At 38.4% G+C, this 23840-nt stretch overlaps 1 protein-coding gene across 2 annotated transcripts in view; it reads right to left on the bottom strand.

Annotated features, from left to right (window-relative positions):
* Nucleotides 1-23840, bottom strand: part of HIBCH (3-hydroxyisobutyryl-CoA hydrolase) — an 87738-nt gene that overhangs the window by 60228 nt on the left and 3670 nt on the right. Inside the window, exons 2-6 of one of the 2 annotated variants that reach the window (XM_082841866.1) lie at nt 22802-22898; nt 19442-19484; nt 6144-6284; nt 5468-5552; nt 1899-1979 (exon numbers count right to left, since the gene is read on the bottom strand). In XM_082841866.1, the coding sequence (XP_082697992.1) occupies nt 1899-1979; nt 5468-5552; nt 6144-6281 (304 nt within the window). In that variant the 5' untranslated portion in view covers nt 6282-6284; nt 19442-19484; nt 22802-22898. The remainder of the gene's footprint in view (nt 1-1898; nt 1980-5467; nt 5553-6143; nt 6285-19441; nt 19485-22801; nt 22899-23840) is intronic. The other variant, XM_082841865.1, reaches the window with a different exon arrangement.

The raw sequence follows: 23840 nt of genomic DNA on the forward strand, positions 1-23840 counted from the left end.
AAAAGTCAATCTGATGAAAATGTTCTAAAACAGATTAATGGCGATGACTGCATAAGCTTATTAAATATCAAAATAATTTAAAAATTCATTTGAATTTTTAAAAACCAAAAAAAAAATTCATTTGAAAAATCAAAAGTCCAAGAGTAGCCAAGAAAATCTTGAAAGAAAACAAGGGTAACTTGTCCTATCAGAGAGAGACATATCTTAAAGCTATAATAATTTTGACACTGTAGTTTTACCATATGTACAGACAAATAGGCCAATGAACAAAGTTGCCCAGAAACAGACCCGGTCACATATAAGAACTTGATATATGATAGAAGTATCATTAAAACCAGTGAGGAAAACAAGGACTATTCAATCAAAGGCATTACAACTTCTGGCTTTCTAGCTGAAAAGTAGAAGTTAGATGATGTCACATGCAAAAAAATTCCAAGCACTTTAAGGACGTAGAGTATAAAGAAACAAACTATTAAAAGAAAATATAAAAGAACATCTTAAAACCCTTCATGTTATTAAGCATTTTTAAAATGCAAATAGCAGAAATCATAAAGGAAAAGAATACATTTCATCTCAAACAAAAACTTGTATATACCAAAAGATAAAGTAGCAGACTGAGAGAAGTGTATTTATAATATATATGATCTACAAAAGTGAAGAATCAGAATACATAAAGACCTATAAAATCAGTAAAAGACAATCCAAAAGAAAGATAAACAAAGGATGAAACTGAAAAGAAAATATAAATGATTAACATAAACACCTTCTACTTTACCTGCGTCCAATGAAGTACAAATTAAAACCACAATAAGATATAAAGCATGCAAAGTTTAAAAACAAAAAATGATAGAAAGGACATGTAGAAAATAAAGTCTTATACTTTAGAGAAGAATTTGGAAACACACTGAAGATACATAAACTCTATGATCCATCCATTCGACTTCTATTATTTCTAGAAATTTTTGCACATGGGCACTAAGGGTGTACATATAAGGGTGTAACAATCTGTATTAGTAAAAAGTTGAAATAATCTAAAATAACCACTAATATAGAACAGATTAAGTAATATGGGGTAACTGAATAATATAAGAACAGTTACATTCCATGTTATCAAAAACTTATGAAAAAAAACTTATGGAATGGTATACACAGTAAGAAAGTACTTATGCAAATTTCAAAAACATAAAGTAACACTACTTTTGTTCATAAATATGTAGTAAAAATATAAAGTACAGTCTAACTGGATGTGCTAAAAACTAATGACAATGGTTGCTTCTGAGGAGGGATGCTGGTTGCTTCTGGAGAGAGAAAGAAATGGCACTGAAGCAAGCAATGAAGTAGACTGAACAATAATTTTAAAACTCATAGTATTCTATTTAATTTAAATAAATTTCAAAATATCAAGCAAAAATAAAATATAGTGGTCTATTCATTCTGGGCTGGTGGGTACACAGTATTTATTATATTATTCCCTGTAATTTAACATTTGAAACACATGCTTGATAAATGTAACTACTGTGACACTTCCAATGAAATCTGGAATGATGACTATAAAGAAATTTCATCCCAGAGTTCCTCAAGAATTCAGAAAAATGACACTTCATTTTATAGAGAAAACTGGCACCCAAGCTTTTTGTTTTCCAAGAAAGCCAACCATATGATCAGAATCCATGTTTCCATATTGATTATATGGCAAATAGTAGTTAAGTATACCCTATTTAATAATCAAGTATGAATTGTTCTGGAATGAGCAGTCAGACTACTTTAATCAAGTTTATTCCTGGCACAAAGTATATAAAAGATTAAACAAGAGTGTCTGTTGATTACATTTTAACAATTCATACTGTGCAGCTTATGTCTTGATTCCATTTTCAAAGCTCTCAGCAGAGCACACATACCAATAGCATTGTTCAGCATATATTCTTCTCTGAAGAAATCTTGAGCTATCTTCTGATTTGCCTTTCTAGCTTCTGAGATCACTACAATAAAAAAAGAAAAAAGAAGGATTACAAAAAGTGTTCTCCAGTCAATACAGTCAAATAGAAAAATTTTAAATAATGTGATAGTAAGTACCAGGGGGAAAGTCTAGAATGGTTTGTTAAGGTTCTGAAGTCACCTATGCCACGGACATACTATAGTTAGCCTCAAATCCATAGTCCAATGTCAAAACTTCAAGGCAAAAATTCTTATTCAGAACTTCTTACAAAGTGTTATACTTAACTTATAAGTTACATATTGGTACAAAATGCGTTTTCCTTTGACTATTTTCTGTAGCACCTAAATGAATGTTTGCTGGATACATGTTTCCTTTGGTAATATATCTTAACACAGAGTACATTATACATATACACACAAAGAAATATATGCACATGTGCATGCACACACACAGAGTTCTATATATTCCATCTAGTTAAATACTTCTGCTACATTCATTTCACCATGGAACATTTGCTGAGCATCTACCAGGTACCACGCACTGTTTTCAGTGCTGTAGATAACAAGACAGCAATGTAAGATGGCTGCCCTGGAGTTCAGACTAGTAAGACAGACTACTGAGCTACACTCCTTGTGTCATGCCCACTCTAAGGTTGGGGTGCCGTGGGAATGTGAGCATAAGAGATGTAATTAAAAGAAGCCTTCCCAGGGACTTCCCTGGCAGTACAGTGGTTAGGACTCCATGCTTCCACTGCAGGGGCCACAGGTTCGATCTCTGGTCAGGGAACTAAGATCCTGCATGGCACACGATGCACCCCCCAAAAAAAAATAATTTAAAAAAAGGCTTCCCAAAAGAGAGAACTCTGAGCCAAATGTGAACAACAGGTAAGGATTTCCTAAATGTGAAAAGTTCTGAAAAGTGAAAAGTTCTGAGTAGAGAAAGGAGTACCTATAAAGGCGCACAGGCAAGAAAGAATAAAATTAAAAAATAAGTAGTTTTAAAAGACTAAAGGCGAATGGTAAAAGGTGAGGCTAAGAAGGTAAATGAGACAGTAATATCCTTATTTGTTAATATCAATGGAAATATAACCTCTCAAAGATATTGCTACAGCATACAAATGCCTGTCTTAATAAGCAGGTGCTCAGTAAATATCTTAATAATAAATAACAATCAAATGGTTTCATTTCTATTGCAATTTTCTATTATCCAGAGTTCCATAGTCCAATCTACTATACTCCTACTATAGTCAATGTCAAAACCACCATCAAACCTCTCTTCCATACACTTCAAGCTCATATGCTTTTCTTATCTAAGTCCTATGACAATTACCTACTAAAATACAAATTAAATATATAATATATACATTTACTTCTTTTATGGGAAAGAGTTACATAAAAATTGTTGACTATTAATAGATTTTTAGACTAACTTCAGAACTCTGATATAGCTTCCTTCAAAATGTTCCAACCAAATATTGACTTTTTTTCTTGGTTTTTAAAAAAAGTTTGGGGAATTCCTGGGTGGTCCAGTGGTTAGGACTCAGTGCTTTCACTGCCGTGGCCCAGGTTCAGGCCCTGGTTGGAGAACTAAGATCCTGCAAGCCGCATGGGGTGGCCAAATAAATAAATATTTTAAAAATAAAAAAAGGTTTGATATCTAGTTTTGTCATTCTGAGGCTTTCACCAATAAAACCCCTAAAACCCCATCTATTATCTTTCATCATTTCTCCCCAATACTAAAAGCAAAGGAGTGTAAATTGCATTGCCTGTGGAATAAATCTCTTTTATCTCAGAAATCTTCTGAGATTTCCTTCTAATCTTATTCTAACCAATCAGTTCCATATAAATTAAATGATGTTTAGTAACATCATTTAAAAATTTTTTGTCAGGGCTTCCCTGGTGGCGCAGTGGTTGGGAATCCGCCTGGCAATGCAGGGAACATGGGTTTGGGCCCTGGTCTGGAAAGATCCCACATGCAGCTAATCCCATGTGCCACAACTACTGAGCCTGCGCTATAGAGCCCATGAGCCACAATTACTGGAGCCCGTGAGCCACAATTACTGAAGCCCGTGAGCCTAGAGCCTGTACTCTGCAACAAGGGAAGCCACCACGATGACGAGCCCGCGCACTGCAACGAAGAGTAGCCCCCGCTCACCACAACTAGAGAAAGTCCGTGGGCAGCACTGAAGACCCAAGACAGCCAAAAATAAAATAAATAAATTACAAAAAAAATTTTATTTTTCAGAGTGCCCACTTACTGTCTTGGACTATGATGTTTAAAAGAAACTAAATTTCCTAGAATTGAAATCTGTTGCTTATACATGTGAACTAGAATAATTCTAGAATTTTTAACTGTATTTCCAAACAGTAATATAGGCCTATATGCAAAAATAGCTCACAGTCAGAAGAAGCTAAAATCAATACATAAGGCTCTGCCCATCTGCAAACTGACAAGATCAAAAGCCCAGCTCTTGAGGAAAGATTAATTCCAGGCTGAAAAACAATGTTTTAAAAATATTTAAGTAGTGGGCAAAACAAATTCATAAAACGATTCCGTTAACAAGTCAGTCGAAGCAACTGAAAATTTTAAAGTGAAATTTTAAGACTCAGTTATTTTAAATTTAATAGATATTTGAAATTATGTCCTGAATCAAGTTTGTTTCTTCCTATTTCAAATGTAATGGTTTACATAAGATTATAAATATGGTAAATAGATCAACCTGAACATTATCATCTTAACACAATACAAAAAATATAAAAAAATAAAACACAAAGAAAAAAACCATCCCAGGAACCTACCAATTCCATAAGAAACAAAACTCAAAATGTTTTCAGTATATATAAATACTGAAAATTTTTCAGTATATATAAAATACTGACAACCAGTGGTAATAACATTTCTTCTCTCTTTTACCTTTTGTTTTTAATAGTTAAATATGTACAGATTGACCTAAATAATTAGAAAGATAAGGAGAATTAATCTTTTTATTTATCTCGGCATGTTAATTTAAACACAAAAAATATTGATAATATAATAGGATAAATACTACAATTAAGTGCATTCTTGCTTTGGGATCATGAACAATGGGAAAGCACAAAGTCATGGAAATATGTGAGAGCATGTCATGTTTGGAGAATGGCAAGTCACTCAACATGGCCAGGTTGTCAGGCTTACGTGATAAACAATTGCTTAATAACAGCTATTCTAAAATAAAAAGCAGAATCACATACCATAACTGGACATTCTGTTCAGGATGATTCAGGGAAAGAGACAAGATACCTGAAGGGCACGTATGTAGTTAAAAAAAAAAAAAAACAGCTGCTATTCTCATTTTTCTATTAACTACAAGAGGTAAGTCTTTAAATGTTTTCTTTTTCTAAGTTAACCACACTAAAAATGTATTAACTGTTTAACAAAAAAACAATTCCAGAAAGTAAAGCAAATTACAAAGTACCACAAAAATTTGCTAATACCTTATCAGTTTTATTGGGGGAATAAAGCATTTAGGTAATAAGGGAAAAAAGTTTTTACCTCTGATATCACCTCCAGCACAGAACGCCTTTCCACCAGCTCCCTTTATGATGATCAGGAAAGTTTCCGGATCTTGTTCCCATTTCTATCCAAATGTAAAAGAAGATGGTATAAGCATATCATAAATACAAACTCATTAATGATATATCCACATGCACATAAACACATGTGTATATATAGACGTATGTGGATATATACAAAGCATAAGGCATAAGCTTTATAAAACATATCCAGAAGAATGGATCCCAACTTCATTTTCTTTTCTGACATAAATTAGAGGCTATCCCAACAAAGTTGCTAGATGAGTGCATTCTGTGATCCAAGTTTGACGATGGCAACTGAAATCTTTGCCACGACAACTCTGAGACCAAGGTGAAAAAAATATGGGCCTAATATATCGTCAGGTTGGAAAAATAAAATAAAGAGGGGCAGAACATAAGAAGAAACTTGGAGCCTTGTGAAAGTGGAAGAGGCTGTCATCTGAGGCAGTGAACTCCCTGTCAGTAGGGGTGCCCCAGGAAAACCACTTAGGAAAGCGCTGAGGACTCTATAAGCGATGGGGCTTGGGCGCTGATCCCAGACAGTCAAGTGATTCTATGGGAGAGAATATCAGAAATATTCTCTAAGGACATACTTTCAGAAGGATCCATATGATTGCTTTAAGAAAATTACAAACCTTTAGCTGTGGATAAATCTGCCGAATCATACTAAGATTCAGTGCATTTAGGAACTTTGGTCTGTTTAGTGTTATCACTCCTGCACAACCTTTTCTTTCCAATAGGACTTCTGCTGCTGCATCTGTGTGCTTAGACATTCTCTGTGTAAACAAAGAATAACTTTAGGATAAAATTCATTAAGTTTTTGTCACAGTCAACACCAAAACATATATTAAATGCAAATCTTTCACACAATGTTAAGGTTAGCTAATCGAATGGATAACTCAGTACATCTGACAAAGTTTTCTAAAGTTATTTGGACTCTGTAGATAGACAATTCCAAAGCAAACTACATATACCTCTTAAATCTCTTAATTTTTATTTCTGAGTGAACTTAGTCAACTGATTTAAAATAGAACCCAGTCCATGGGACTTCCCTGGTGGCGCAGTGGTTCAGAATCCATCTGCCAATGCAGGGGACATGGGTTCGATCCCTGGTCTGGGAAGATCCCACATGCCACGGAGCAACTAAGCCCGTATGCCACAACTACTGAGCCCGTGTGCCACAACTACTGAAGCCCGGGCGTGCCTAGAACCCGTGCTCCGCTACAAGTAAAGCCACCGCAATGAGAAGCCTGCACACTGCAACAAAGAGTAGCCCTCGCTCGCCACAACTAGAGAAGGCCCTCGCGCAGCAACGAAGACCCAACACAGCCAAAAATAAATTAATTTAAAAATTTGTTTCTAAAAAAATAAAAATAAAATAGAACCCAGTCCTAGAATTTCTTGGACTATGAAATACTCTTAAATCTTTATTACTGTATACCAAGCAATACGTTAGGTACTTGGAAATCAAAGATGAATAGAGAGGGCAAATAATTCTGACTACAATAGCTACCAACAACTTGGGGGAAAGAAAGGTGGTATTTGAGCTAGGCCTTGATATATGCCAAGAAAAAGAGGGGTGAAAATCCTGGAGAGTAACACATTCTAAAACATGAACAGCGAATATCTGGAAATGTTAAGATGTTAAACATGAGTGGAATAAAGGCTGATTGAGAAAATGAGTGATAGGAAAGTAGGCAGAATAAGTAGTTTAAGGCCAGATTATAGAATGAGCTTACAAAAGCATATACTTGTGAAGAACTTGTCTATACAGTTCTTAGGGCCTCACGCACCATGGTGAGTGAGGCAAGGGGCACATTTTGGAGTGGCTTATTTTGCTCCTCTTCAATACTCAGTGGTTCTACTTCCTTGATTAAACCCTTACTCATATGAAAAGACAGATGATAGACTAAAAAGCTGTACTTTTCAGATACCTACATCATTCTAAATTTTAAAGTAAAACAGATTTCATATTATACAAACATGTTACACACAAGTATTAATAAACTTTCATCTCTCTCCATACTAACTTTCTTTTTTGCTTGAACCAAGTCAGATTTGCCAGCCCCCCCAAAAAAACCACAAAAAGTTTCATGACTGTTTCCACTGAACAACTTCACATAAATTATCACCTAATATCAGAGACAATCCTTTAAAACTCTATTATTTGGTTTCAGCTCAGAGATGTTGAGAGCTGAAAAGATGCATCTCCTGACCTTGTAACAAGAAAAAAAAGGTGAACAGACTGAAAATTAATGGCTTTGGTGAACTCAGTCAGAGACAGGAGGTCACAGGGCAAACAGGCCCGTAATAAAATCTGGAGAGACAGGTGCCTTCAGGGAGATGCAGGACCAGTATATTTGCTTAGCTCAGGCAGAAGCCCTAAGGAAGATTAACTAGAATTTTTAATGACTTGCTAGAGGTCAAGTGTGGGCAAGTGTGATAGTGTGGAGCTCCTGGGGGTGGCGGGTGTCACAGTCATGGGGGGAGCTCCCATTCTTGCTGGCTTTTCCTCCTGGAACCCAAGCAGGTTCTCCCAGGGAAGACTGGAGAAAGCTCCCCCGTGTGGTGCTGGCTGGGGGAGGGAAACAGCAGGCACAACTAAATCCTTTCCCCTCATCTTCCACACAGAACAAAAGGCTAAATCTTCATGGGAGAGAGAGCCTTCAAAGCTGGTAGCATAGGGTTCTGGTGGAGGCCCAACACAGTGGGGAAATGGGATGGAGGCCTATAAAATAAGACCCTTAATCCCAAGGGAGAAGCACTTCAAAAACACAGCCTACTGACCTTAGTGTTTACCAATCACAGCTGGAGAAAAGGAACAGGGGACAAAGGAAAAGGGGGGGAAAAAGGCAGCCCACCCCCAGAGAAGGGACAGGAACACTTATGAGGGCCACACCCCTGGACTCTGGTTCACAGTGCCTTCCAAACATTAAGGATTAATGGGATACAACACCAAAAGCATGATCCACAAAAGAAAACACTGATAAACTGAATTTCATCATATTTAAAACTTCTGCTCTGCAAAAGATAAAGTGAACGAAAAGACAAACCAGAAATTAGAAGAAAATACTAGCCTATCACATATCTGATAAAGAATTTGCATACAAAATATACAGCTGACCCTTGAACAACACAGATTTGAACTGTGCAGGTCCACTTACACTCAAATGTTTTTCAATCGTAAATACTATAGTACTACATGATCCCCAGCTGGTTAAATCCACAGGTGCAGAGAAGGAACCTCAGCTGTAGAGGGCTGATTGTAAAATTATACTCGGATTTTTCGACTCCACAGAGAATCAGTGACCCTAACCCCCACCTTGCTCAAGGGTCAACTGTATAAAAAACTCTTAAAACTCAATAAGAAAACAAACAACCCAATATTAAAATGGGCAAAAAAAAAACCTGAAGAGCTTCAAGGAAAATATAGGGATGGCAAAAAAACACATGAAGTGCTCAACATCATTTCTCATCAGGAAAATGCAATTTAAAACCACAATAAGCTACCACTACATACATATTAAAATGGCTAAAATCCAAAAACAGACAATAACATGTTGCCAAGGATGCAGAACAACAGGAACACTCGTTCTTTGTTGGTGGAATTGCAAAGTGGTACAGCCACTACAGAAGATAATTTGGCAAACTTGTATAAAGTTACACGTGGACTTACCATAAAACCCAGCTATCATACCCTTAGATATTTACCCAAGTGAATTAAAAACTTATGTTCACACAAAAACCTGTACACAAACAGGTGTAGCAGTTTTATTCGTACTCACTAAAACCTGAAGGCAACCAAGATGCTCTTCAACAGGGAAATGAATAAACTGTGGTATATCCAAACAATGGAATACTATTCAGTGATAAGGACTACGTTATCAGTTCATGCAACAACACAGGTGAATCTTAAATGCGTTTTGCCAAGTGAAAGAATGCAGACACAAAAGCCTATATATTGTATGATTCCATTCATATGATGTTCTGTAGAAAACAAAACTATAGGGGCATAACAAAGGTCAGTGTTGGGGACCAGGCGAAGTGACTGCCTACAGAGGGGAAGGACAGCAGAAGTTTTAGGGGGATGGGGCTGTTCTGCATGGACTTTGGGTAATGAATGCATGATTTATGCATCTGTCAAAACCCAAAGAAATGTACAGAGAGTGAATCTGAATGTATACAAACTATATATATTTTTTTAAAAATCACCCAGTGTCAGGGGATTCCAACATGGAATGCAGACTGTGGCAAATAAATGTAACCAAACCACACACGCATGACAAGCACACTGAAGTGAAATCGTGAGGATGGTGGCAGGAAAGCTGACCTAAGTAACTTTAGAAAACAGTCATTTGATTGCAAGCTGTAAGGAAATATACAAAAAAACCTGTATGTCAACCAATGCTCTAGTTAGTAAATTTGTTCGAAACTGCTTTGCATGTATACTGAGGTTAAGCAAGTAATGTGGACTTCCCTGGTGGTCCAGTGGTTAAGAATCCGCCTGCCAATGCAGGGGACACAGGTTCAAGCCCTGGTCTGGGAAGATCCCACATGCCGTGGAGCAACTAAGCCTGTGTGCCACAACTACTGACCCTGTACTCTAGAGCCCACGAGCCACAGCTACTGATGCCCGCGTGCCACAACTACTGAAGCCTGTGCACCCTAGAGCCCACGCACTGCAACTACTGAGCCCACGCTCCGCAACTACTTAAGCCCATGCCCTCTAGGGCCCGCGTGCTGCAACTACTGAGCCCGTGTGCTGCAACTACCGAGCCCATGTGCTGCAACTACCGAGCCCGTGTGCTGCAACTACCGAAGCCCATGCACCTAGAACCCCGTGCTCCACAACAAGAGAAGCCACCACAATGAGAAGCCCGTGCACCGCAACAAAGAGTAGCCCCCACTCGCCGCAACTAGAGAAAGCCCACGCACAGCAATGAAGACCCAACACGGCCAAAAATAATTTTTTTTTAAGAAAGGTACATACTGTATTTTAAAAATTTAAAAAAAAAACAAGTAATGGAGGGTGGTCAGTGAGAACCAGGCTCTCACTGGTCAGGAGGAGAGTTAGAGATAAGCAAGAAGGGAAGGCTAGAATGAAGCCTGCCCTGTGGTACTGGATTAAAGTCAGAGACAGCAGTATGAACATGTTTTCTTAATACATATTAAGAGGATATATATTAATATAACAGAGGATAAACACAGAAACACATCGCTATTTATGTATACATTATCGCTATTTATGTATACATGGGACAGTAAACAGTATACAGCATATGTATTCTACTACAGATATATACATTACTCTAGTTCTATCCCCAAGAGAAAACCGTGACACTCCAGTAGCAACGGGCATTCCCAGACTCAGATCTTGATTTCTAAATGCAATTTTCCAATAAAGGCAACCAGAGCTCCTTGGAGAAATGGCTGATTCCAGAGCCAGAGATCATCTTCCAGTATCAGAAAGTAGTAATTTTCAATTTATAAAAAATTGAAAATTAAAAGAAAAAGGTCATATCAAAGGGACACAAGAAGCCAAAATGAAGGAATTCCTAATGGCCAAAGTTGAAACAATGTGAGTAACAGAATAAGTAATGTGCTGTTCAATTATAACCCAAAGAATAAAATAAATATCCACGAGTCCACACTGGTATATATAACTGAATAAATCAATGGGGGAGATGAGATGATCTTACCCACAAAAGAATTCAAAATAATTTATGTAGAAATCCCCCTTCCAGGAGGTAAAGCTTAGCCCCCTCACCGTCTGACTGTGGGCTGAACTTACTGACATGCTTCCAAAGAACAGAGTAGAAAAGGAAAAATGGTAACTTTAGAGAAGAGAAACCCAACAAACACCACCTTAACCACGTGATAAAGGTCAGCATCACCAGCTGTGTCATGAGGATGTCATGTACTCCCTAAGGCATATGTCAAAACCCATAGATACTCCCTGATATGTGATGAGAAGGGGCTTTTCCTTTGTGATATTCTCTCCAGAAACCTTTTAACTACAGGCTAGTCATCAAAAAAAAAAAAAGAAAAAACAGAACAACAACAACAAAAAACAGACACAAGCCCGGATTAGAGGCTATTCTACAGGCTACTTGGCCAGTGTTCCTCCAAACTGCCAAGGTCATGAAAAATAAGGAAAGACTGATAAACTGTCACAGACCAGAAGAAACTAAGAAGACATGACAAAGAAATGCCATGTGGTATCCTGGATTGGATTTTGGAACAGAAAATTGATGGAAAAACTGGTGAAATCCAAAATGTATAAAGTTAATACTAATATAGCAATGTTCTTAATTTTGACAAATGTAACATGATAACTGTATTTCTTTGCTAGGGCTATCATAACAAAGTACCACAAACTACGCTTAGGCTTAAACAGAAAGTTACTGTCTCAGTTCTGGAGGCTAGAAGTCTGAGATCAAGGTGTCAGCAGGACCACACTCTCTCTGAAGGCGCTAGGGGAGGGTTCTGTTCCAGGCCTCTCTCCTAGCTTCTGATAATTCCTTGACTTGTTGCAGCATAACTGCAATATTCACACGGCATTCTCCATGTATATATGTCTCCAAATTTTCCCTTTATATAAGGATAAATTATATTGAATTACCCCAGTCATTCCTACTTCAGTATGACCTCATCTTAACTAATTACATCTGCAATGAGCTGACTGGCTGTAGGGAGAAACCATCTACCATGGGTCCTGAGGCTTCCCTGCACTTTACTGCTGTGTATTTCATGGATCCAAGGGCCTGAATGCTCTTCACCTGGGTCATTTTTCAGGACTGTATTTGCTGCAAGAAACTTTGAAGAAAATGTAAAATCTCCCTCCGGGACAGAGAGCAGGCTTGCTTACAGTGTGTTACAAACCGGCAGGTTCCCCAAATTCAGTACTGCTGTCCTGTAATGCAACCCACTGCATATGAATGCATTCATTTGGGCCTTCTGTCACCCCTGTGGGACTTGGGGAGCAAGGGAACCAATACAAACCTGAAGCTCAATGCTGCTAATTGGGTAACTAATAACGACGTCCTTTGTCTCTAACTCAAGGGTTGCATATCTTTTGCCAGCATCCATGGAATAGTAACAAGCTAATTACTAACTTGTTATTGGGGTAAAATCCTATCCCAGACCCAACGTTGTCTAGCCAGACCGAAAGCCCTCCACTTGCCCCATTCCGATCATAGCCCTCACCCTCCCTTCAAAAGTAACAACTGTCTTGGTTTTTATGATAAACACAAAGTGTACATCCATAAACATCATCTATCCATTTTTTTAAAATGGATATATCTTTCAAGTCTTTTAAAATCTAAAGGTTCTGCCTCCATTCCTTTCTTTTCTTCACAATTCGTTGAAAAAAACCAGGCCATTTAACCTATAGAGTTTCCTAGTACGGATTTTGCCGATTGCACACTCATCCTACCCACTTATTTTTAACAGCTGTTCATTCTTAGATATCAATTTAATCAGTCCCCTACTGATTAGCACTGGGTAATTTACAATTTTTGCTATTACAATGGATGCAGGAATATTTTTAAGCATCGACTTTCCAGCACTTAGGTGAAGTATTTTTGCAGGACATTTACAGAGGGTCAGACTTTGAGCAAAGAATATTACATAATCGTCTGTTAAAAGCCACTAGAGGGACTACCCCGGCAGTTCAGCGGTTAAGATGCCACGCTTCCACTGCAAGGGGTGCGGGTTCCATCCCTGGTGTGGAACTAGGATCCCTCATGCCACCCAGCATGGCCAAAAAAAAAAGCCACTAGAATGGTAAAATTAATGAACAAAGGATCTTTTTTCCCCACCTGAAAAGTTCATGGCCTTCTTAAAACCTGAAAACAACTATTGGTGCATTAATCAAAAACATTCACGCAGGGCTTCCCTGGTGGCGCAGTGGTTGGGAGTCCGCCTGCCAATGCGGGGGGCACAGGTTCGTGCCCCGGTCTGGGAGGATCCCACGTGCCACGGAGCGGCTGGGCCCATGAGCTATGGTCGCTGGGCCTGCGCGTCCGGAGCCTGTGCTCTGCGGCAGGAGAGGCCGCAGCAGTGAGAGGCCCGTGTACCGCAAAAAAAAAAAAAAAAAAAAAAAAATTCACGCAAAAGAGCAGAAGGGAAAAAGATGAAGTCTGCAGTATTAGTGTCATTTATGTATGTTAATTAATTCTGCAGAAAAAAATCTCTTTTCCAAAAATATCATTAACTTTTAGTTAAAACCTAGAAAAGGCTTCTATGAAGAGAAATTTCTCATATTAGGAAAGATTACAGAGACTAGAGTCAGAAATGAACTTCTCATACAACCCAAATTTGGAGGTGGGGGGTGGGACAGAAGGGGTAAGGAGAACATCCATTCAATGCATATATGTGAAGGAAACTTGCTAAAATGCATGGACACCATCAACACACAGCCCTATGCTGAATTGAATGCATGAAGTCTGCCAAAATAATATCCCTGAGACAAAAATAACTTAGAGGACTTCCCTGGTGGTGCAGTGGTTAAGAATCCACCTGCCAATGCAGGGGACGCGGGTTCGAGCCCTGATCCGGGAAGATCCCACATGCCACAGAGCAACTAAGCCCATGTGCCACAACTACTGAGCCTGCCCTCTAGACTCCATGAGCCACAACTACTGAGCCTGCAAGCCACAACTACTGAAGCCCGCATGCTCTAGGGCCCGTGCTCTGCAACAGAAGCCACCGCAATGAGAAGCCCACGCACTGCAACAAAGAGTAGCCCCCACTCACCGCAACTAGAGAAAGCCCGCGTGCAGCAACAAAGACCCAACACAGCCAAAAATAAATAAATTTTTAAAATAAATAAATAAAATAACTTAGAACATCCACTCTGCTGGAATATGGAACTATTCTGGCAAAATCCGTAGTAGCAATATTTCCTAAAGTGTGCAAAGAGATGTTTATTGCATCTATGTTGAAGGAGAAAATGGCCCATGGTCAAATAAGCTTGGGAAAAACTTAAACCAATATAAAGTTTAATTTCTATAAGACTTTTCAGTCTTTAATAGGCAAATACGCAATGTAAACTTTTAAAATACAACGAGCAGCATAGTTCTCACTTGATTAAAGAACTTTTTATTTTTCATGGAACAGCTATCTCATGGGACTTGTATTTTTCAGGTTACATTTTGGAAAACACAGAGACTTCACAAACATTGAGAGAAATGAGCCTTTCCTCTGAGGAAAATCAAGTGCGTGACACATAGCAGGCACCCAAAAAATGTTTAATAAGCTGAATGAATAATCCTTCATTCTACTAATGCAGTCCTGCTGTAACACAAGCCTAAAATAAGCTTCACACTGTGGATACCCAAATCCCAATCTCAAGCACATACCTTTCACTATATGTAACATTCACTGCCACTGAACTAAGTAACAACTGAAAGACATAACCAGGGAAATATCCTAACTTTTGCAGAATATGATTTATTTTGACATGTCATCCATTTCCAGCCAATATTAAAGAATGCCATTAAATTTAAATTATTATAACACAAATATGACACCAAAGCACAATATAAGTACGATTCATAGAATCAAAAACCATTTAATAAATGCTGATTACTCAAGCTTCACTCAATCCTTCCTGACTTCAAACTGGGTCAGTAAATTCGTCCATATGGAAATGGTTTATAGAGAATCTCTCAAACTGTCCTCAGCTGTGCTCTAGCTCGCACCTTCTGTGATATCAGCTACTTCCCATCTTCAATTATTACCTCTAAACAGCTGGCTCAAACCTGCATCTATACCTTTATTTTCCAGAAGCCCAGGCCCTTATTCCAAATGCCTGCTACAATTACAGGAGTACCTACGTGGCACCCCAAACTCAACTTGTTAAAAACCAAATTTACCAAGAAATTTCTCTCCAACAAATCTGTCTCTCCTCCTGTGTTCCCTACATCAGGTAAAGGTATCACCATTTTCTCAGTCAACCAAGCACAAAATGTTGGGGTTGATTCCTAACTGTTCTCCTCCCCTCTCTGCCAACAACTTGAAGTAGTTACCAAATACCAGAGAAACTAGTTCTAAAATGATTCTATCCATTACTTTCTACTCTCATTGCCTTAGCCATACAGCATTATTATAATTTCCCTTTTCGGCAGATTTCCGGAATTTTTGCCAGATGGTCTATCCTTCACACTGCGTTCAGAGAAATTTTGCTAAAACCCAATTCTAATCTTGTTAATCCCATTCAAAAATGTTCCATGACTCGCCATTAATTTCAAAAACATCCAACTTTACTTGACATGGCCTTCAAGTCTCTCCACATCTGATCCCAGGTAAACTCTCCAGACCCACCATTGCACAGCACTCCTTACAATGGAGACTCAGAAAGCCGAGTGTAGCCTCCATTCTCCTATCTCACAGCTCTTGCCACAGGAATAAACATATTGCATAATACAAAGAAACCAGATTTTAGAGTCAGATGGACTCAAACATTAGTTTTGCCACTCACTACTGCTATACACCCTCAGACAAGCTAGTCTCAGAGCCTCAACTACCGTGTTTACAAAATGGAGATAACGGAATCACATTTAGTGTTACTATATGAACTCTCACTACTTCCCATCTCTACCTATTGAAACCCTAATCATGCTTCAAGGCCCAGATCAAATAAATGACTATGCTCCAGTAAGCTTTCACTGGTTACAAAGTCGACATCAGTCAAGTTCTTTGCATATACAAAGCAAGCACTTAATGTATGTCTGTTCAAAAGGCACAGATTATAAATTGGTTGATACTGATTCTAGATCATCTGCACATACAGAATATGAACATGATTGCTGTCATGAAATGACATGTGCAGTTTCAGTTCATGCAGTCCAACCAGTATACCTTCATACTGAAAAGAACTACTTTCTGATGGAAAAAAGTCTTCTCCATGTCCAGGTCAAAATTATATGGGAAAAATGAGCTTCTGCATATTAAATTAAATGCTGTGTAAGAGTTTTAAACATTATGGAAAAAGAAAAAAAAATTTTTCTATGAATATTTTTGTTGTAAAAATATGTCCAAATCAGCCTATGAATATAAAGGAGACTTCATTAATAGGTCCTACTAGCTTGCATTAGCTTGACAAACTATCTGCAGAAATGCAGAACTTTTGCCTCCTTTCCAGGTTCAGGTCCATCTAATATCTTTGAAGGGTCACAAGGAATGTCACACTACTATCACAAGTCAGTCCTATCCATTTCTCATAACACTGCCTACAGTTCTGCCATCAATGGCATATTTCCATCACTCCGCTATGAAGTAAAAAAGGCTCTTGCTCTATCAGCTCTCTTAGAAGGGTCACAGGAGGAATTCTTGGGGTACAGCTTCTCACTCTCTGAAGCACATGTAAAAGCCAACATTGGGAGCTAGAACCATTCAGTCCTCAGGCCCTGATGAGAGTCCAGTTTACCTTCCTTTCTTCAATGTGGTTTATGCCCCAGGTCACACAGCCCCATGGAATCTGGACTGTCATGTCTTTCTATTCCACTTGTGCACATATCTAAATATGAATCTAAATATGAACAATAACATTGTTCTAAGTTCTTTTTCCAGGAAATTCCTCAGCTCCCATGTATATCAGCTGACTAAAATAAATAAGGGTAAGATATTCCAGTTTTCATATGCCCATCTCCGTGTAGACTGAACGAGAAACACTGTGCAATAGTTACTTAGTGTTCACTCTGCCACAGGCTGTAGAGTGCAGTAGGTAGTCTATGGAGCCAGATAACCTGATTCAAATCCCACCTCCTGTTTACCAGATGTGTGACACTGGGGCATACTACTTAGCCTCTCTGTCCCTTAAATTCTGATCCATTAAATAGGGATAAGACCATAACCCCCTTACCCAAACCCCTTGGGTCCAGATGCATTTCAGAATTCAGAAAATTTTCTAGATTTTGGAAAGGTAACACAGTACATATTACATAGTATATAAAACATCCTAAGTGGAGGCTGGTTCAGTACACTGTAACCAAATGCTTTACTACTTCTGCACCAAACCATGAGTATTAAACACTAGTTAGGATATGGACAAAAAGAGTTTCACAAGTATGTTCAGATCATATTTTGCCATCAAATGCATTTACCACAAACTAACCCCAAACCAAACACAAACTTATGATTTTGAGGTTTCAGAATTGCAGATAAAGGACCTGTAGTATCTGCTCCGTAAGACTATAAGAATCAACTGAGCTAATACTTAGAACAGCACCTGGCATAATACCATAAGTGCTATATCTGAGTGACTTGTCCTTTTTACATGCAAGGTACTTGTCAAGCTGCATGAGGGTGTCTTTTTTTTGACTATACAACTCTTTTATTGAAAGCACTTAACAGAAACACTGCTGAGAAACGCTGAACCAAGAAATTTCTGAATTATCGTACAATAACATGATTCTATAATGATATCCAGGCCATTGTTCTAATCCTTTAGGGACCACATTCACATCTCGGTATCAGACTTTAAGTCTACTGTCTCAGAAATTTGTCCAGGGAGTAAGAGATGCAGGTAAATGCTTACAAATTTTTAGTATTGTAGACTTGAATCCTAAAATATGTAAGAAGAGACACAGAGAGACTTATGCCATTACTGACATTATTACCATCTATGGGTAAAATACAATTTTTCTGACCAAAGGAATGAAAAATTTTAGACTTTATGTTAATATTTTGCTCTGACTTTACTGAAGTTTTAAATAAAAGTAAGTTGTTTGGCAAACTTATGGTTACCGGGGGTAAGGGGGGAGGGATAGATGGGGAGATTGGGATTTACACATATACACCACTATCTATAAACTAGATAAGTAATAAGGACCTACTGCATAGATGAGGGTGTCTTAGTCCGTTCAGGCTGCTATAACAAAAATACCACAGACTGGGTAACTTATATGACATTTAATTCTCACAATTCTGGAGGCTGGGAAGTCAAGATCAAGACGTCTGCAGAGGGCTTCCCTGGTGGCACAGTGGTTGAGAGTCCGCCTGCCGATGCAGGGGACATGGGTTCGTGCCCCGGTCTGGGAGGATCCCACGTGCCACGGAGCGGCTGGGCCCGTGAGCCATGGCCGCTGAGCCTGCGCGTCCGGAGCCTGTGCTCCGCAACGGGAGAGGCCACAACAGTGAGAGGTCCGCGTACCGCAAAAAAAAAAAAAGAAAAGAAAAACAGACATCTGCAGATTCAGTGTCTGGTTAAGTCCAATTTCCCATTTCATAGATGGCTGTCTACTCGCTGCATCCTCCCTCAGAAGGCAGAAAAGGTGAGGGATCTCTCTGGTGTCTCTTTTATAAAGGCACTGATCCCACTCATGAGAGCTCTGCCTTCCTGACCCAATCACCTCTTAAAGGCCCCACCTCCAAATATCAACACACTGGCAATTAGATTTCAACATATGAATTTCAGGGGGACACATTCAATCTATAGCAAAGATACAGAAAAATGAATAAAAATCATTTCTTCCTTGCAGTGTGATCAACTAATACCATCTAAGCTTTGGAATGGTACTACTAGTACAATAGTGGCTAACATGTATAAAATGATTATTATATGCCAAGCACTATGCTAGATTTTTTAATGAATTATTTATTATTCGTAAGCACTCTAAGATGGATACTATTATCCCCATTTTTTATATATCAAAAAAGGAGGCTGAAAGAGACCAAGTAATCTGCCCAAGATTAAGTAGCGGACCCATTATTTAAACCCAGCCATTCTGACTTGAAGATCCATCCTCTTATCCATAACCTATGCCACCTCCAACAAGTTATATGAGTCAAGTTTTGACACTATAAAATTGGAAACCAAAGTGTACCAAGATCAATGAAATCTGCCAGTATTTCTCTACTTCCCTAAGAACAACATTTTAAATTGCATATTATAATCTAATAATGCCAGCAAAACAAAGTCCAAACTTACCAAATGCTGCAGTATGATATTAGTCCTTTTGGATGAATTAAACCTGAAACAAATGTAGAATACAATGAACACAGTAATGTAGGTAGTCATGTTTCAATGTATAAATACTACATTCCCTTTTGTTTGCTTTAGCTTCTGTGAAAAGTTATTAAAACAAAAAGTATTTTTTAAAAAAGTTTAATTCTCATGCATTGTGGTAGGAACACAAAATGGTACAGCCACTTTGAAAGAAAATCTGGCAGTTTCTTACAAAACTAAACATACGCTTCTACCATATGACCCAGCAACTGCACTCCTTGGTATTTACCCAAAGTAGTTGAAAACTTATGTCCACCTACACATGAATGTTTATGGTAGCTTTATTCATAATAGCCCAAATGTGGAAGTAACCAAGAGGTCCTTCAATAGCTGAATGGATAAACAAACTGTGGTACATCTATACGATGAAATATTACTCAGCAATAAAAAGAAATAAGCTATCTTTCCACAAAAAAAAAAAAAAGAGGAACCTTAAATGCACACTGCTAAGCAAAAGCAGTCAATCTGAAAAGGCTATATACTGTATGATTCCAACCACAGAACATTCTGAAAACTATGGAGGCAGGAAAAAGATCAGTGGATATTACAGGGTTAGGGGAGGGAGGAAGAAAGGAAAGTACAAGTGGAGCACATGGGATGTTTAGGGCAGTGAAACTAGTCTGTACAGTCGTAATGGTAGAGACTTGTCATAATACATTGGTCAAAATTTTCTGCTAATTTTCTCTGTAAACCTAAAACTGCTTTTTTTAAAAAAGTTAAGGGCTTCCCTGGCGGCGCAGTGGTTAAGAATCCGCCTGCCAATGCAGGGGACATGGGTTCAAGCCCTGGTCCGGGAAGATCTCACATGCCACAGAGCAACTAAGCCCGTGTGCCACAAATACTGAGCCTGCACTCTAGAACCCGCGAGCCACAACTACTGAAGCCTGTGCACCTAGAGCCTGTGCTCCACAACAAGAGAAGCCACCGCAATGAGAAGCCCGCACACCACAACGAACAGTAGCCCCCGCTCGCCGCAACTAGAGAAAGCCCACGCACAGCAACGAAGACCCAACGCAGCCAAAAATAAAATAAATAATTAAAAAAAAAAAAAAGAAAAGAAGTTAAAGAAAACTGCTAGTTTAAAAAAAGTTTGATAAGGATGCAATAGGCATTCTCAGATATTGCTGTGAGACATATAAATCGGTAATGCCTTTCCAGTAGGCACACTGGAAATACGGACCCACAATCTTTAAAATGATCATACCCTTAGACCTAGTAACTTCACAGGCATTTGTATTAAGGAAACTTCAGACACGATCAAAGTTTGATTTACAAAGATGTCTGCAACAATTATTTACATAAGGAAAAAACTGGAAACAAAGTATCTAACAATTTAGTAATATTTTTAAAACTGTCATCTATACAAAGCCATTACATAGCCAAAAATATATATGTATTTAAAAATATTTAAATAATAGTTATGACATAGAAAAACAGTCATGACAGAAGTTACGAAAAGAAAATTGGCTACAAAACAAATACAATACAACTCTAAGTCTGTTATTTTAAAAGTGTTTGCTAGGCTAGGAATACAAAGCTTAAGATACAACTTAGCAAAAGTGATTGATAATAACAGAAGTAAGAATGGTGGAGGGTGGGGGAAACTGGGAAGGGGCATGAGGAAACATGGAGTGTTGGAAGTTGTCTCTATCATGATGGTTACAGGACTGTTCACATATATAAAAGTTCACTATAGACTTCAAAATATAGTACATTTAAGTACTTCGTGTATTGATACTTTCTAATTAAAGTAAAAGCAAAGCAACATGGGGGAGGGTAGTGACTGGAGAGGGCATAAAGAGGGCTTCTAGATGCTGGTACTACCTTGTTTCTTGATCCAGGTGCCACTGAAATGAGTATGTTCATGAAAATCCATCAAATTGTATCTTTAAGCTTTGGGTCTTTAAAAAAGTTCCCCAAAAGTCATCGTTCTTGCCTTTGAGAAACTCAAAGTTTAGTGAGAGAGATGCATATAAAAATACCATAATTAGGAAGATACAGGCATTTCCTGCTTTTCAAAAGTTCGCTTTACAGGTCTTCCCTGGTGGCGCAGTGGTTGAGAGTCCGCCTGCCGATACAGGGGACATGGGTTCGTGCCCCGGTCCGGGAAGATCCCACATGCCGCGGGGCGGCTAGGCCTGTGAGCCATGGCCACTGGGCCTGCGCGTCCGGAGCCTGTGCTCCGCAGCGGGAGAGGGCGCAACAGTGAGAGGCCCACATACAGAAAAAAAAAAAAAGTTCGCTTTACACCACTTTGCTTTTTCCAAAGACCTACATTAGCACCTGTTTTCACTAATCCAAAGAAATCCAAAGAGGATTATCACTTTTATGAAAAAAGGGGAAGAGCAAAAAGAGCGTTCAGTGTTTGTTTTGAAGCGAGATGTTATAGAGGCAGCATGCACCCCGAGCAGTGAGAGTGGCACCACTGAGCTCCTTCCGCAGTAACTGCACTCTGCATCTCAGCACCAAGTGACCAAAGACTTGAACTGTGGGAGCCTCTGTGCTTTATCTCAATTTGTTTTGTACATCCATTAGCAAGATGTGTCATAAGATAACTGCTTTTCACTTTACACCATTTCGGCTTATGCGAGGTTTCACAGAAATGCTCTACTTTCAGATAGGGGAAACCTGTACTGGATACAAGAAGTTAGATTTAAGATGTATGGAGAGAGGTCAAAGCTGAGATCAGTAGTAGCAGCAGCAGCCTGACAGGAGCTGTACATATGCAAAGACACAGATACTATCTGATGGACCTGATAAACTGCCAACTTATTAATTTTATTAATTTTTCAAGGATACCTTGAGATTATTTGAAGGGCAAAAGTTTAGCTGAGACATTAAGAAAAAGGGCAATATGACCAGTGTTACCACTTGTAACCACATTCTAGTTGACTGAATTCATAAAAATATTTGTAATCTAACTTACTTTTCAGAATTTGTATTACTTTCATTTTCTATTACATTCAAATTGAATACTACTACAAAAAAAGAGGAAAATCACTAATTTAAGTCAGTCACACTTCACACTCCTGGACTAGCGTATTTTGAATTTGCCTTACCACAAGTAAAATATTCTTATCCTAAGCCAGTAATTCCACAACTAGTCTGCACAGTAGAATCACTTGGGACTACTGTAAACATTCCAAAGCCCCAGTCACATCCAAGACCAATTATCAAACTCTAGAGATGGGACACAGACATAGATATTTTGTTTGAAGCTCCCCAAAAGATTCCAAAGTTCAGACAAGTTGTCATTAAAATCAATACTTTATAAAAATTAACCTGGGGGGCTTCCCTGGTGGTCCAGTGGTTAAGACTTCGCCTTCCAAAGCAGCAGGTGTGGGTTCAACTTCTGGTCAGGGAGCTAAGATCCCACATGCTTCTCGGCCAAAAAACCAAAACATAAAACAGAAGCAATATTGTAACAAATTCAATAAAGACTTTGAAAATGATCCACTTCAAAAAAAAAAAAAAAGTTAACCTGAAGTGACAGATTCTTATTTAGGGGTATTTTTAAAATAGAGATTTCATATAGACTTTTAAAATCTGAACTATACTTACCCTAAAGCACCACTTCTAAAATTTTTTTCAACTTAACTCAAAAAACTTCCTAAAAGAAAAATTAAGTATCAAAAAATTTAAGCACTAATTTCTTTAGATCCAGAATAACTTTGAATTCCTTAATGGCCAATACCCAAATGCCAGTTCAAGGCTAATGAGGATGCTGCCAGATTGGCAGGTTTCATGTAACAGTTTAAGTACTACCTGCAGCATAAAGAATAAACAAAGAGAAACACAAGGCCTGGCTTCAAGTCCCAGTTTTATATATGAGATAGAATTTTATTTCACTCAGAAAAGTTAATGTAAACCTACCAAACGCAAGTTTGAACCACTGTGTATGGCATTTACAGGTCAAAAAAATCTCTGGACCAGTTACTATAAAGCAAAATGGAAAACAAACCTAAGTACAACTAAGTTCCCTGCCAGATTCTATACAATCATATTCCTTCTATATGTTCCGATTTATGCTCAGCTATTATTTAAAATCTGGTATTAACTTTTATATCTCAGAAATGTATTTGCATGTTCAGAGTCTCCAAGTAATTCTGAATTTATGGTCTCCTTCCTTTCTTTTGACTCCCAAAGTGCCATCTGGTGGAAGGGAAGAGACATGCACATTACAGCTACTACTAATTTACTAATTCACTTTATCAGGCTTATTTCCTTCAGGTGATGGTCAACTTGGCTGCTTGCAGCAGTTGTTCTGAAAGTGTGGTTCCTGGACCTACACAATCAGTTTACCTGGGAACCTGTCAGAAAT

This window comes from Leucopleurus acutus (assembly GCF_964270905.1).
Source record: "Leucopleurus acutus genome assembly, chromosome: 6".
NCBI lineage: Eukaryota > Metazoa > Chordata > Mammalia > Artiodactyla > Delphinidae > Leucopleurus > Leucopleurus acutus.